The sequence below is a fragment of the Ursus maritimus genome, unplaced genomic scaffold, assembly GCF_017311325.1.
Source record: "Ursus maritimus isolate PB19 unplaced genomic scaffold, ASM1731132v1 scaffold_11, whole genome shotgun sequence".
NCBI classification, from domain to species: Eukaryota; Metazoa; Chordata; class Mammalia; order Carnivora; family Ursidae; genus Ursus; species Ursus maritimus.
Window position 1 is genome coordinate 34144672 of NW_024423453.1, and position 16381 is coordinate 34161052.

The window sequence follows — 16381 nt, forward strand, 5'->3', positions numbered from 1 at the left end:
AGGACCAGGGCCATGGACGCCCCCAGCCGGGCGCCTCGGCGAGGCAGGCACGCTCGGTCCCGCGCCCTCAACGCTGGCTCCGAGGGCTCCACCGGGCCCTCCCCCTCCATCCGCCGCCGCGGCCCGCGGCCCCTCCCCGCCGCCGCGAGGCCGTCGAGCCCGGGGGACGCGCTCGCGCCGGGGCCGCCCCCTCCCCTCCCCCCCCCAGGCCCGGCCCGGGCGGGGGCGCGCGAGGAGCCGTGACGTCAAGGGGCGCGCGGTGGCAGCACCTCCCCGCGCGCTAGTTAAAAAGAAGAAGAAAAGAGGGAGCGAAACATGAGAGGCTGTGTGAGAAGCTGCAGCCGCCGGCAGAGGAGACCTCAGCATCATCTAGAGCCCCGCGCTGGCCCTGCCTGCGCCTGCCCCGCCGCCGCCGCCGCCGTTTCTGTTCCTGCTACTGTCTCACCTAAACAACTCCCGTTACACGGACAAGTGAACCTCTGTGGCCGTCTTCTCCTCTTCTTCCTCCTCCTTTTCCAACTCCTTCTCCTCCTCCCACTTCCCAGCCGCAGCAGGAAGCCCCTAACCCAACTGACACTGGCGCAACTGCAGACGGTGTCATCCGCACAACTTTATCTTGCTCCTCGGACTCCCCTAAGGCACTGGACCCATCGCCTGGTCTTTTATTTCTTGCAAAGTCGCATCGCTCTACATATTTTCGCCCCCGCCACCACTCTCTGCCTCTCGAGTGTCCCCCGCAGCCTCTGCCTGGAGCTGCGCCCTAGTGCCCCTGCTGGGCAGTGGCGTTCCCCCCCCATCCTCCCGCGCCGAGCCCCTGCCGCTCCGGGCAGACGATGCTGAAGATGCTCTCCTTTAAGCTGCTGCTGCTGGCCGTGGCTCTGGGCTTCTTTGAAGGAGATGCTAAGTTTGGGGAAAGAAGCGAAGGGAGCGGAGCGAGAAGGAGAAGGTGCCTAAATGGGAACCCCCCAAAGCGCCTGAAAAGGAGAGATAGGCGGATGATGTCCCAGCTGGAGCTGCTGAGTGGGGGAGAGATACTGTGCGGTGGCTTCTACCCTCGGCTGTCCTGCTGCCTGCGGAGTGACAGCCCAGGGTTGGGGCGCCTGGATAACAAGGTAAGCGCGCACCCGCCTCACAGATGCGAGGTTGACGTACTGGCTAGGTGGGGGTTCCCTCCAGAAGCCTGGCTCCAGAAATGCTGGTGGACTGTGAGAAGGGCGAACGAAACTTGTTCGGAGAGCTCTTCTTGATAACTTTTCCGAAGTGCTAGTGTGATTAGGTCGTGCCTTTCTCTGGGGTGCGCAGATAGCTCTCCCGCCCTCAGGAGTCCGTGGTCGGGATGCTGTGCAAAACTGCCTGTCTCAGAAAAGAGAAGCTTCTGTGGTACCCGCGTTCTGGGCCGGGTAAATATTTTAAAAGAATCGCGATTAACAGTGTGTTTTGGATCGAATCGGGCTTTGGCTGCGGTGAAACTGTAAATTAAGGTGGCTGTGGTTTCCGGTTTATTTTTCTAGGGTAACAAGATTTGTGCAGTTTTCTCCACGTGCTCGGTTAGGGAGAGGATTGAATCGTAAAGGATGTTGAAGCATGGTTGGTTTATGATCCCCAGCCCCGTCAGAGGGGGTTGTCTTGCATTACAATAGTTAAGCTGCGGAAAGGAACTCCCGGTACTCCAGTTGAGAACCCGAAAGACGGGCGAAAGATTTTGCTGGGGCATATTTGTCACATAAAACCGAGACTGTTCTCTCCGCCTCGGTTTGTAATGTTTTGAAACATTATAAATCCAGGCTTTCAATGGCACTTAATTATCTAGGAAGATCTCCTCTAGAAATTGGTTTTAGGAGTAATGGCATTTGCACTTTCCCTGTGTTCTTAAGCTTAAACAAATACGAAATCGTGTTGGTGGAGTGTAAAGGCAAGCTTATTTTTGAGTTTGCAACATCTTTCTTGTCATGGGATGCAGCAACGTATGCTATCTACTGTACTGCGAGGCAGGCGGGGGATCACGTCATTAACAATCACTGCACGTGAAATAAACAATCAGGTGTCTTTGCTCCCCCTCCCTTTCCCCATTTTAGGTTTAATTAAGAATTCCTCTGTTACAACACTGCAGTTGTCAAGGTCTGAGAGACTCTTGGAAAACTTGCGCTTCAGTCTTGCTGGCCCAGGCATTAAAAAAAAAAAAAAATACCCAGGCTGAATCTAATTTTTATGCTCAGTTCACGGTAGATTTCACTCTATTCTCATGTAAACAGCTCCTACGAATCAACATATGTGTCTGGGTGGTATCTCTCACTTTGTTTTGTAACAAAAAGCCATATTGCATCATTTAATTTGCTCAAGTCATGCAAATAGGAAAAAATCAATAGGACAAAAAGGGGTCGACTTATCCTCCTCCCCACTAAACTGCTGCCCACACACAGAGTCCTGTTGCTTATGGCAAAAGAATAACAACAACACCATTGTGTTTGTTAGTTGGTTCACTAATGGGTGAAACTAGAGAACATCATTCTCTTTCAGTCCCCAGCTCTGTCCAAATGTTCATGCCTTTTGAGGGAGCATTTGTCCAACTCCCTCTATTCCCAGATGAGTGAGAACTGTCTTGCTGCAGGTTTTCAGCTGCAGCTCTCTCTTTATTCTTACCATATGCAGCAGTAGTCTGAGATTCAGGGGACAGATATTCCAGCATTTTATTCAAAACAATGTCATTAAGCTCCTGTATGGTAATTGAATTAAATTACAAAAAAAAAAAAAAAAAGCTACATTCACATCATCTGCAGGGTTTTACCAGGAGCCCAAAAGAACCAGGAAATTCATAGAAGGGTTTAGAAATATTTGCCATTAAGTCTCCCTGTGTGCAATGTACACTATGAATATACCAGTGATCTGCAGACCCCTGCAATACTGAACTCTTCCAGGAACATGAGGAATGAAAACTTTGTTAACTAAATATAGTGGGGAGTTGGAGGGGTGGGGGAGGGACTGAGGGGAGTTATGACCCTTAAGAGGAGTTACATAAATTTTTTTTTTAAGAAATCATTCTTTAGGAAGAAATCTGCCACGTTAGCTATCCACATTCCTTTCCGTTTTACGTGCTTCCAATCTCCAACAAACCCCTACTCATTTGGAAAATGTGTCTGAATTAAATTTGGTACACTAGACTTTGCTGGTTCCATTACAAGTGCTTTATAACCAACAATACTCAAATTGTTCAAAACAGAGTAGTGATATAGCTGTGCATGTGCATTCTTGACCTATGTTAGTTCTCAAGTTTTAATAGTTTTTAAAACATGTTATTTTATAATAAACTTCAGTGTTTCCCTGTTCTCCCCCAAGCCTTTCTGGCTTATAATATATGTTAGGGTCTTATTTCATAATGTGTGTACAGGAGAGATGATGGCTATTTGAAAGGACCCGTTTTTGTTTATGAAAAAAAAAAAAAAATCCCAAGAAGGATTTCTGCAACTTTTCAAGAAACTACAGGCAGGGCTTTCTCCTACTGGAAGAAACTTCATAGATAGTAGCAAACTAGGTAGGAATATTGAGCTTGCTCAAGTGTGCAATTAAGTCCAGTTTCCAAACTAACACGTTTTCTTTAATGTCATGAACTAGCATTGAGTTCAGTCCTTCGGCCATGGTATTATGCTTTTATATTTTAATTTTTTGGTGTATTTTAATAATTTTGTGTATTGTAATGAGATTATTAAATAAATACCGCCCAAAATTAGGAAGTTATATTGTCTTCGCAATATTTTTGCAGCTCCTAAATGCAACATGCTAAAAGGATCTAATTCCCATTAGCCAAATTGAATCCGCAGCCAACTGAAATACCCCCATTTCTAAAACTTAACTTGTAGCCACAGAGGCATAGAGGCTCTCTCTACCTTGGGTGGTTTCACAGCCAAAGCTGTCAAGGAATGGGTGAAAAGTAATTGTTTTCAAGTGTGCCCTTTTACAATCATTTGTTTGCTCTGGCTCTTTCAGGGACAAAGGCTATTGTTGAACACATCCAGCTAAACAAATAACTCATCCTGGGGTCCCTTTAACAGCTGCCTTCGTACAATGATCTATTTACATATTAGCCTAAAATTGAAACTGAACTCTTTAATGACATAATCCAGCACTATAGTCCAGAGACGCATGTGCTCTACCCAACAGCTGAACAACCTTGTAGGCATATGATTTTTAGAAATAACTTTTTGTGTACCAAATGATCTTAAGGCGACATCTTAATATACTGTCATGTATTTTCTCCTTTTGTCTGCTCATCGAACCCATGTGGGTGCCTTTTGATCTTCTTTGTTCAGTTAGTTGATAAATAAAGAGAAATACAGAAGGTCTCTGTCACCCATTTTACTATTTGTTGATAAGCTATAGTTGTAGGCCACGCTTCACGGTGTATTCCAGTATTTATCTTACCTTCCTTCTATGGATTTTACTTTCTTGTGGCTCAAGATTAAAGGATGACCTGCCAGATGTTATACATTAGTCAGCAACAGACACAATCATTACTAGGCATGCTGTAATAATGTTTCGAAGTTTTACATGACTTTCAAAGTATATTTAGTTTAAACCACTATAATTTGATGGTTTCATATATGGCTTTTAGAAATCGAAACAGGAAATTAGCTTAAATTTCTTCTTAAGATTGATGACATTGTCAGACATAAAGTTAAGGACCTATATCGACACAAGCACATAGGCAAAAAAAAAAAAAAAAAAAAAAAAGAAAAAAAAAAAAAAAAAAAAAAAAGGAAGAAGAAAAACTACCCTACACACCCCAGGACTCATCTGTCTAAAACAGTGTTGCAGCTTGGGCTGAGTCAGTTTAATTGACTTCAGTAAGACTATTGGTTCATTGAAACCAAAGCCAGAATGATGGCTCTATCTATCTTCAAATAGGTATTTACACTGCAGACCTCACACAGAGCAAAATGTTACCATCCCGCTGGGCCGGAACAGCATGAAACTTTACAAAGAATAATATTATACTCAATTTCAGATAATTTATTGAATCCTATTTCTGAAACTTTTGATGAGAGATCTTGTGGCCAGGACACATTCCAAAAATTGTAAAAGACAAAATTCTTTAGGCTCTAAAATCAAGCTCTTCCTGGACAGCAGCTGGGAGAGTATATGGGGATCATTTTGTTTCCGCTATAAAAAATGGAAACATGCATATTCTCCATAAAACTAAAGGTAATTACATTCCAGTTTTTCAGCCAGCAAAGAAGGTGGCTTCAGCATCCTGCAGTTGTTTTGTTCTTAGTGGACTGCTACACGATAAGCAAACAGAACAAAGTTGAACAGTATTAATATTGAATAGATCTGGTGAGGTCTGCCAGAGTATGGACAATAAAAGACATTTAAAACATTCTTGGAATGCAAATTCTAAGTGTCTGGCGTATGTTTCCTTTTAGAAAACTTTAACTGTTTAAGCAATTGTCATTTAAATAAATTGATAAAGATCAAAATGTAAATATAATTGTGATTAATAATAACTTTTCTGAATGTTGTAGATAGTTACACACATCATATATATACATATGTATATATATATACATGTATATACATATATATATATGTATATACATGTATATATATTTGAAATAGGGTAACTTCTATGGAACTTTTAATCAAATTTTAGCGTGCTTGTAGTCAATGATACTTTTTAGTTGCTTTGTTCTTTCAGGTCCAAATTTTGTGATCATCTAGAATATCTTTATCCTAAAAAATAGAAGCCATACCACTTACTCAAATTAGAACCTCCTTGTGAACGAAGTATTTGCTTTAAACAATGATCTGAAGTTTCAGGTGTTAATTTCAGTTCATAGTTTTAAAGAGATAATTAGGTATAAATGTAGTTATATAAACAGAAAAGGTATGAGATCCATTCCCATTATGGTGGTTTTTATCATGAAAAATAAGTGCTTAATTTAGACAGCACTACATTTCATGTCTCAAATATTGTGCTGGTATTGTCTTCCATATTTATTAGAAGAGCTCCTGAAGTCAGTTTTTTTTTTAAGTTAGTTTTAGACACTAAGACTACTTTATCGAAAAATTACTAACGTCAGGGAATCAGTAACTCTTGAATTGGTCTTATATAAAAGACATACTACGGTATAAAGAAAGAGAAAAGTATTCCTTTTTTTTACTAAAACTCACTAAATCCTATGCAAAAGCACTTTTATTAAACTCCTGTGTTTATTCATGCATATACCATACGTGAGGAGCTAGTAAGAACGTTTTTCCTGGCTAAAATAAAATGAATAATTAAAATTGGTCTTAAACCAGTTCAGCTTCAGATATTATTTTTATACAACACGAAAAGGAGGTATTTCCCCCGCTTGAGGAAACTTTCCCTGTGCAAACTGTAGGTTGAAAATTAACTGAAATTAGAGAAGTGTAATTCCAGTAATATCCCTAAGAATATCATATTAGGACTTTCAGGAGTGAACTACATTTTTACGTAAGACACAAATAACCATGTCTTAAAAAATTCTTCCTTACTTACTATAAAGTAACTATAAATCCTTTCTTACTATAAAGATAGTAAGAGTTTTAAAGTTAAATAGCAGTCACTCTGCACTTTGATACAGAGTAAAATGATAAAGGTTAACAGGTCTCAATAAAATTGTCCTTTAATTTTTCATACCCAGAAGATAAACAGACTTTGATTTGCAAGAGTAAGAGGCACTTCTGTGCATCCTTACCCTCTGCTCCCCCATCCCAGCCCAAGAGACTCTACTTATATCCTTATTAAAAGCATTCTGTATCTGTGGCATGGTAATTCTTTTCAGACAACTGCATAGGCTAAATTACACGATTCTACTGATAGGATTACGAAAAAATATAACTAAACCTAACGTCACATGACTAAAAAGAAGTTTGTTTCTGATTTATGGCTTTCAGATATTTTCTGTTACCAACAACACAGAATGTGGGAAGTTACTGGAGGAAATCAAATGTGCACTCTGCTCTCCACATTCCCAGAGCCTGTTCCACTCACCTGAAAGAGAAGCCTTGGAAAGAGACCTTGTACTTCCCCTGCTCTGCAAAGACTATTGCAAAGAATTCTTTTATACTTGCCGAGGCCATATTCCAGGTAAAAAAAAAAAAAAAAAAAGGATCAATTAAATAAACTACAGCAGAATGTCCTTTCTCAAATGCTCGCTTCTGAGAGGTATCTCAGCTTCCCAAATACCTATTTTTACCTCACAGTTAGCCTTTACAAATTTGTAACCTTTCCAAATTGCTGCTATAGGGCTTACTGTCATTTCAGTCTACAAACAGTTTGTTGGTTTTGTTGAGATGTTTTACATATGCTGAATCGATAATACAGTTGGGAGTCTTTACACACAATGGATTATCAGTACAGATTCCTTGTCTTCTTCATCCATCAGCATCAATACCAAGACAGCCTCCTTTTCTACCTCACTGACACCAAAGTACAGTTGGCCCCAGGACTCTTAAGGTCTTACTTCCTTAAAGAATCATTAGAAATCCAAAAAAGTAACACCTTACAGAGCGCCTTCACATCTAATGACTAATTTGCTCCTCAAAAACTCTGTGCTCCAGGAACGAAAGGTGGGGTCATCCCTATTTGACCAATGAGGATAACCGAGCCTGAGGAGACGTGAAACGTCTTAACCAAAGTTGTGTGGCGAGGAAGTGATAGGACAAATAGAGAAGTTCGTGGGCTGACAGTGTCACAAATATACCTGCTCACGACCTATTTTGGACCCTGATAAACACATAGATTCTTGGACCTTGATTAACGTTACCATCAAAAGTTTGTAAACTTGGGTTGTTGTTGCTTTAGTTGGAAGAATCAACATAGAGACACAAAAGAATTTAACGAGACAGATTCTGTTTAGTTAGGCAGAGTCACACACAAACAAATCTCCTGGAGCTAACAGTTTATAAAACTACATGGCATTGAAGGAAAAGACAAGTTTTAAGAACCGTAGGATGCACTTGGAGAACTTTTTAAACTGTTATGCATATTTTACATTTTTCTCTGACCCAGGAAAGTGTACATTTTTTATTCTGTTATAGAGCTCTCTTCATAACCTAAGAAAACATTTTGACTAGGACTGCTTGCTGCTTTTGGTGTACCATAACAAGTCTCCAAACCCATTCGTGCGAAAATATGATTCTTGTCTTTATAAACCACCGCCATGTTTGTAAGGCTTTTCTTGAACCAGCTGTTTCTTCCTCTTTATCACATTCCCCAAAGCAGAGTAGAATAGGTCACGGTTGCCTAGATGTCCTGCCGAGAAGCGATAACAGATTAGGTATCCTAAAGCTTTGCTGCACTTTTCAAGTCCTGAAGGTTTGCCCTTACCAATATAAATTGCAAGTAATATGGGCACTTACCATTTTTGTCTGCCTCTAGCTACCTGAGATAAATACAACTGTGCTGGATTTAAGGACTCACCCCCAAGGTCTCCATAGACGTGAAGTTATTTTAGCTTCCAAAACAAACACCAGAAAGCAGTATCCAGCAAAAGAGAGAGTATGGCAAATAGCTTAGAAGCCAGAGCGGCAGACACCTCGCCCCCCCAGATCAACATATGTGGTGACGAATGACAAATTTATTTTTCTACAAAGTTTGTATATATGTAAAACTGCCGAGGTGCATCAAGATGTCAAGTGCTTTTGGGGGCCACCCAGGCTGCCTTGAAAGATAACCAGATGAAAGCTGCACTCCAGGGGTGGAGAGGGCAGCGAGGGTGTTTTCCAGGGACAAGCTACAGGCTCTAGCAACAAGCAGAGGGGACTTCCCCCGCATCAGTCAAATGCTAATAATCGCTCTAAATACTTGTCCCCAAAGCGAGTTGTAATAGCACACTCTTTGTGTTGATTTCTGGTAATCGATTTGTTTCCAGACTGCTCCCTGGCACACAGTGGACCGTTTTCTAAAGTATGATAGATAAGCTGGTAATCCTCCCCTCAGCCCTTGCCCCACCACAGAAGGCTTTCTGCAATTCTGGAATACTTGCTTTTCAGAAATTGCCCTCAAAGCAAATTTTTAATATTTTCACCTTCTTAAATTCTACTGAATGATATGGTTTACTTTCCTCTGGAGTTCAGAACTGTGGAAAACTATGATTCTTTCTTGTAAGAAGTCAATATATTTGACCATCCTCATGATGGTCATGCACCTATTCATGCACATCAAAAACTGGAAAATCCACCGCTAGGGCAAATGCGGAAAGGGGTTGAGAGAGGGGAAAAAAAAAGAATCTCAGAGGCATCTTCATTTTTCCCCCATTGCCCAGTAGGTCAAGAAGTAAACATATAAATTGCTCTATCCCTTTGCTTCACCTTCATGAGTTTAAGAAAGCACCGTTCCCTTTGGAATCCATGCACATCTGGAAGATAACTGCATTTTAGAAACCTTAATGCAGAAACATTCAGGGTGTGCCTGTTTTCAAAACATAAGAAAAGCTAAAAATTGGTAGTGAGGGTACACTAGTGTTTTATGAATCACAATATTCTCCCGTTGTGGATTGACTTAAGGAAGTAAATTCTTAAAACTTCTAAAAATAGCAAAATTGCATTTGAAAAAAAAAAAAAACCCTAAAAACCCACACACGCACACAGGAGCTCCTTGCTCGCACCAGCGGCCCGTTTTCCTGCCTGCAGTATGACAAGCAGAGTAGATGCTTTGCTGTTCACTCGGCGATGGCATAGTGCACTCTGTCGAAAGGGTCGAAAGGGACATGTGTTGGCCTTGCTTCTTTCTTTTCATTTGTTAACCGCGGAGTATCATGATACACTTTTTCTCACTCTTAGACCGTCCTCTCTTGAGTGTAGTTATTTAGTGCGAAATGTCTGTATACAATTAGTTCAATTGGTTTAATCCTGTTGCTAATGAGGCCAAGGTCAAGGGTTTGAGTCCACTGAGCCTCTCTCGTCCATAGCCACTCCTGACCCCAGTCAGATATCTTGCACATGTGGCTTATGAGTCCCCAGGAGAACAAACCAGACAGAATGGAGGGGTACATCAAAGTCCACTACCTTCATTAGAAAATGCTGTCAAGTGCAGGCCTTACTGACAGTGGGTTTTGTTTTTTGTTTTTCTTATCATGGTGAACAGCATATATAATGAGGAAAAGTAACTTTTCTCTGGCGCACATGGCCAAGAGAATGGCTAGAGCTTAAAATAGTCCACAGAGAATATTTATTTACACCAGTATGTTATGGGGTGCCTTGTGGTGTAGTAGGACTGGATTCATCACAATCCAGGAGAATAGTTACAGGTCCAGGATATTTGACACATAATCGGGAATTTTAAAAAAGACATCTGCTGGAATAATCCGTGTATTTCCATCATCAGTAGACTTGATCATGCTATGATGATCCAGGGTGAACTAAACACCCACCTCCAGTAAAATGCTCTTCAGGGTCTTGTTCCAAAGAGAAGGGTACCATTTGGTAAATTATATCTTCCCTGGCAATAAATGTAAGCCCACTGTCCTGAAACAGGGACCCTTTTAGCTCTTCACAGCAAAATATATCTGATTCATCACTGTCCATGAAATCAGATCATTTAGGGTAAAGTATTAACAAAAGTAGTAGATGTGCAATTCAAATATTGTAATTATGAGGAAAATGCCCGTATTTTTATGTAAAAGCCTTTCGAGTTGGCTCCCTCCTTCACACTTACTCAGATTCCGTAAAAAGCTAGGAGTAATTCCTTGTTAATTCCATTTTTGTTTTTGTTTTTGTTTTAATTTGGTAAGAGAACACCTCTGGAGCCATAGAGCTTATGAGTCTGTACTCTTTAATCTTCAGATGTTCCATTTGAAAATGATTTGTCACTTCCACGGTTGTCCCCAGCTCCTTGTAAAATGGAATCAGCCATCAGCATTGTTAATTTTCTCCTAAAATGGTATTGGTTTGCAGACTGTAATCCTAGAATACAGATATTTTTTAAAAAGCCAACTCAAAATTTCTTCTCAATTGCACTTTGAAATTTTTTTGTGATCCTGCAGGCAAAAAATCATGTTAAAACAAAATTTCTCATTTACACATTCAGTTATAAATATATCCATAGTATGACAGTATTCCGGCATGCATAATATTGGCACAGAGATCTTGCTGCCTGATGGGAGCTGTGTGTGCGTATACGTGTCCCCAAAAAAAGATCTAGCCCAAAACTGCAAAAAGTTTGATTTAGCACCACAGTTTTCCTTTTCTTCTTTTTACATCAAACAGACTTGTTCAACACTACTGGGCAGTTTTCATCTATATGCTTAGCCAGGAAAGAATGGAGGAGAAAAGTTATCTTCTATAAACAGTGAATCCCTGAAGAAGAGTAAATGCTGCTACAGCCTTCATTCCCCTCCCCAATTTCTAATCCCTGAATTTTTTCAAAGAAAGATAACCTCCTTCCAGCTGCCTTGCCCCTCCCATGGAGCACCCCTCCCAGCTGCCATGCCTCCTTTCAGTCTCACCCCTACCCCCACCCCTACACACACACACACACACACACACACACACACACACACACTCCCAAGGACATCTGCTCTCACTTGCCAGATTTCCAAGGAGAAGATGTTTCCCAATAGGCTAGTCACATACTGGCCTTGAAAAGTCTGTCTCAGAAATTTAGGGGTGATACATTTTACCCGAAAGTTAGGTCAAAATGTACATCAAGACCCTCAAAATTCTAAGATTGGCTTTAGGTTTGAGGGGACCTAAGTCAAGCTCATAGAAAATAGACTTTAAGTCTTTCATGTGCCACTGAAAAGTCTCACTTGGTTGTCCCCAATTCTTGTTCTTACCAATCCTTGCAAACCTGGATCCATTATACAACTTCTGAACATCAACTGGGTCACAAGGTGCCTTTATCATGAAGCTGTTATGTGTACAGTAATTTAATTTGTTAGGTAAAAACCAAAACATTATGCATAGTCAAAGACATGAGACCTGCAGCAGGCAGTTAGGACATCATATAAGGTTGACTCTGGTAGCAATATCACACTTTGAGAGCAGAAATAATCAGAATATGGAAGCAGTCTTAGGAATATGCCCCCCCCCAAAATACCTTATTAACTCACATTGTGAAAATAATGTCAAAACTCTTTTTTTTTTTCATAAAGTCCTCCTCTCTTTTAGTAAATATAGCTGTTTTTATTTGATAAAAATTCTCAATCGGTAAGAAAAGAGAAAACATCTTTCAGATCTCTTTAAGCAAGTCTGTTTTGACTTGTTTTTGTTTTTTGTTCAGTGAGGGTGGCATGCCAGCTTTCTGATTGAGAAAACTGAAGGGACATTTTAAATATAGTTCTTGTATTACAAAATAATCATTATTCTCTATAAGTGAGGTGTAGGAAAGGCACATACATATTTGAAAATGGAGGCTCTGCTCTTAGCACCACTGTGGTGGGTCGGTCATTTATTACAGCGTCTAAGGACCATTGATAGTCCCTAGATGCACCATTTAATCACATGTGAGTGACAATAGAAAAAGAATTGTAAAATGACCCAAATAAGCATCTGACGGCCTATCTCTTTCTTGATTCTAGCATGTTCTTCTTAGGAAGTTATTTATTATGGTAGGGGGAGAAAGTGCTGAATAGTGATGGGATAAACTTACAACATAGGGTAAATGAGGAAGCTTGCAAACAGAGTCCGTACAATAACAAGATTAATGCTGGATTTGTGTTATGTGTATTTCCTTTGAGTCTTTTAAAATAGCCAATGCAATATTATTTCACTTTAACTGAAATTCTTAAATTTTGGTTGAAGAAATGGAAATCCCAAGCCAAAAGAAAGTGGTTTTCTTTCCTTTTATTATTTTCCCAGAATATTCATACACTTTCTAAAAATTCTTTTCCTATAGTTTATCTTTCAAACAGGGTGTTTTTACTGTGACCCTAAATATTTCTAATGAGTCTTTCTGCATTTCTTTAAAGGTTTCCTCCAAACTACTGCTGAAGAGTTTTGCTTTTACTATGCAAGAAAAGATGGTGGGTTGTGCTTTCCAGATTTTCCAAGAAAACAAATCAGAGGACCAGCATCTAACTACCTGGACCAGATGGAAGAATATGACAAAGTGGAAGAGATCAGCAGGTCATAAAGATAAATGCTCTTTAATCTTAAAAAACAAAAACAAAAAACCAACTGACAAATCTTGTGGTTTCGATAGTGAATCATCTGTGCTTGATTCCAGCAGCTATACCCTCCAGATGCTTTTTTTTTTTTTCTTTTTGGTAGTTTGCTTCTCTAATATCGTATTTGCATCCATGCTTTTAATGCTTAGACTACTAATCTTTTATTATGAGTTTGGCTCCTCTGTGATTCATGTGAATTTCATGATTATAGTTTTAAACTTGACCTTTATGATTGTTGTTAGCATGGAAATATTCCTCAGTGTTATTATTAGCAAATCAGAGTTTTATAAGTAGATCTTAGAACTTTCTCTCTGAGGGCCTTTCTGTAAGGCTTAATTATTGTGAGTAAAGCTAACTTTAATTATAGTCACTGAAAGACAAGATGATGAGCTTATAAAATTTTAAGACACGTAAAATTTTGATTTTGAGTCTCTCTTTGAATTTTTGGTAGAAGGTTATTTGTTCCACTGAAAAGAATTTAAAAGAATCATATTGTGACTTTGGGGTTAACAGCATGTCATGATTCTCGAAACCCTTGATTCCTAGAGGAAATATATTTTGAAAAGGATGCTAAGTGCATCCTTTACCTCCTTCCCCTCAAGAAAAGCTTACTGGTTTTCTTTAATTTGTTTAGAAAGCACAAACACAACTGCTTCTGTCTTCAGGAGGTTGTGAGCGGGCTGCGGCAGCCCGTCGGTACCCTGCATAGCGGGGATGGCTCGCACCGTCTCTTCATTCTGGAAAAAGAAGGTTACGTGAAGATACTTAGCCCTGAAGGAGAAATTTTCAAGGAGCCTTATTTGGACATTCACAAACTTGTTCAAAGTGGAATAAAGGTTGGCTTTTTAAATTTTATTTATCTTTGCTCTGGCTATGTTAATTTTATTCTAGTGGTATCGCTCTCGCTGAAAGTATTTGTAATAAAAGAAAGAATGTTTAAGGAGGACAGAAGGAGACAACCTAAGGGGACAATAATTATGGCAACTGAATTGGGACCATGACATGAAATTTTTAATGTTATTTGGTGACTCTTAAGCCGTGCTCTCAGGCTGATATCTTGACATGCTTTCCTTATGTAACTTGCACATTTAAAATAATTCTTGGTTTTTCAAAGTATGTGTTTAAATGTTGTTTAACAGTAATACTTAGAATTGTGTATCAGCACTTGCTAGTAGAAACAAAGAGGTCTTTTGGTTATTTTGGCAATAGCAAAGCACTCTTTTACCGCATCTGTTTTTGAGTCTGTCATAAAAAAAATGCTACTTTTACGGTGCCCTCCTTGTACAATGTTTTTACAGGTAAGTCAAATGTTTTCATCTATAGTTGGCCATTTTTATATTACATATGCTTATGCTGTCTTCCTTCTCACTTCTCCAATTTGAATTCTTACGTTAAATAATCTAGTAGTATATAAATAAAATTACCGTCATGGTTGTTTGACGAGAGCATAACATACTCTTAGCAGTAAGAAGCTGTAAAGGAAACTGTGGCATTTTAAAATGAGGCACATTCAATAGCTCATGACTAATTTAGAATGAGACAAAGTAACAGTAGGATTGGAGAAGAACTGGTTGTCTTTATTTCTTACCTGGGGCAAAAAGGCCAAGGAGGATTTATACTCTTCTACTCATATAGAAATGAGCTCCTTCTTGCTTTGTTGAGCTCTATTCAAAGGTAAGAACAGCAAAACCAGAAACAAGTCAGGAAAAAACAGAAGTATATTCCTGATATCGATTCATTACCTCCCATGTAAAATGATTAGAATGATCCAGTTAGAATACAGGGATTCTATATTCCATATCGTTGGTACCACCCAAATTCAGTTGTGTGTTGTGACTGTGTCACCAAGACATCCTGCATAAGAGAAGTACTTTATGGCACGTGTGGTCCTTTATGGAAAAGAACTTCAGCACCAACACACAGATCATTTGGAAGATCTGTTTAACTCAGTAGTTTCAACTTTCTCCCAATAAAAGTTTTCATTAGAATTCACAACAAATCACCAAAAGTCTCTTAAGTTGGAGCATTAGTGTTTTGCACAGAAGACTTTAATAAGTACATTTTGAACTGTGTTGTGATCACTCACTGCCAGTGGTACCTAAAGAGCAAAGAATTAAGATACAACAGCAAGTGCATTACTCACTAGCAGTGTATTTTTCTTACTGTGAAGGTTATATGTACTCTCTAGGAAAGAAAAAATTGGGGAATGGATTTTAAAAATCATCACCTATAATCTCATCAGTTAAAGAATACCACTATTAACATTTTGATATACTTCCAGCTTTTATATTAAAATTAGATGAATTGATCCTGACTGCAAAGGTAATACAGGTCCATTTTAATAAATGCGGAAACATACAAGAACATGTTTTCTTGTTGCTTTTCTCCTAAGCAGCTTTAAAATAAAACTGAAATCAAACCATATATAGATCTTTTTAGCCTATTTTTTTTGACATAACGATATGTCATGAGTATGTTACCAGATTTGAAAACTTTTCTCAAAAACTTAGTTTTTATCTCTTCTGGGCATTCCAATTCCTAATTATGAGACATTTAGAGTGACTCCAGTATTTTCTTTTTATCAGTGTAAATAATGTGATTTATCATTCTTGTGTGTATTATTTAACCTGCTTATGAATGACTTCCTTAATGTCCCTTTGTAGCAAGAGCGTTACTGAGATGAAGGACGTAAACCATGATACACATTGCCAATGGCTTTAGAATGTATTTTCAAATATTTGAAAGAGTTAACATACAGCTTTTAAATATTATTTGAATAAAAATATTGGTATTAGAGGCGCCTGGGTGGCTCAGTCGTTAAGCATCTGCCTTCAGCTCAGGGCATGATCCTGGCATTCTGGGATCGAGCCCCACATCAGGCTCCTCTGTTGGGAGCCTGCTTCTTCCTCTCCCAGTCCCTATATATATATATATATATATATATGTATTAAAAAGATAATGCATGATAAAATGTAGGTGTAAGAAATGGGCTCAATTTTGTTGTAAGCAGTAAAGAACTGATGTTCTCGTTTCTACTTCAATTTTCTTGCCTAGGGAATGACAGCCTTTTAATTAGGGTCCTCTCAGAGTGCCTCTGTTTCAACTTATGCCCATTCATTGGGATAGTGAATGAAAGTTTATCTTCTCCTACCTCGAGGCATTTCATCATGCAATAAAATTGTATAAGCCAGGTTATGACAGTGCCATGAGTCTGCAGTGGGTATATTCTACAGGCCTCTGGAAATTCTGTAGAA

The 16381-nt window shown here is 39.4% G+C and overlaps 1 protein-coding gene across 1 annotated transcript in view; it reads left to right on the top strand.

Annotated features, from left to right (window-relative positions):
- The first annotated feature begins 351 nt into the window (after nt 1-351).
- The window catches only part of LOC103657987 (hedgehog interacting protein), an 88595-nt gene continuing 72565 nt past the window's right edge, over nt 352-16381 (top strand). The window contains exons 1-4 of the mRNA XM_008685437.2: nt 352-1112; nt 6913-7105; nt 12930-13086; nt 13762-13963. Of these exons, the coding sequence (XP_008683659.1) occupies nt 834-1112; nt 6913-7105; nt 12930-13086; nt 13762-13963 (831 nt within the window). The 5' untranslated portion in view covers nt 352-833. The remainder of the gene's footprint in view (nt 1113-6912; nt 7106-12929; nt 13087-13761; nt 13964-16381) is intronic.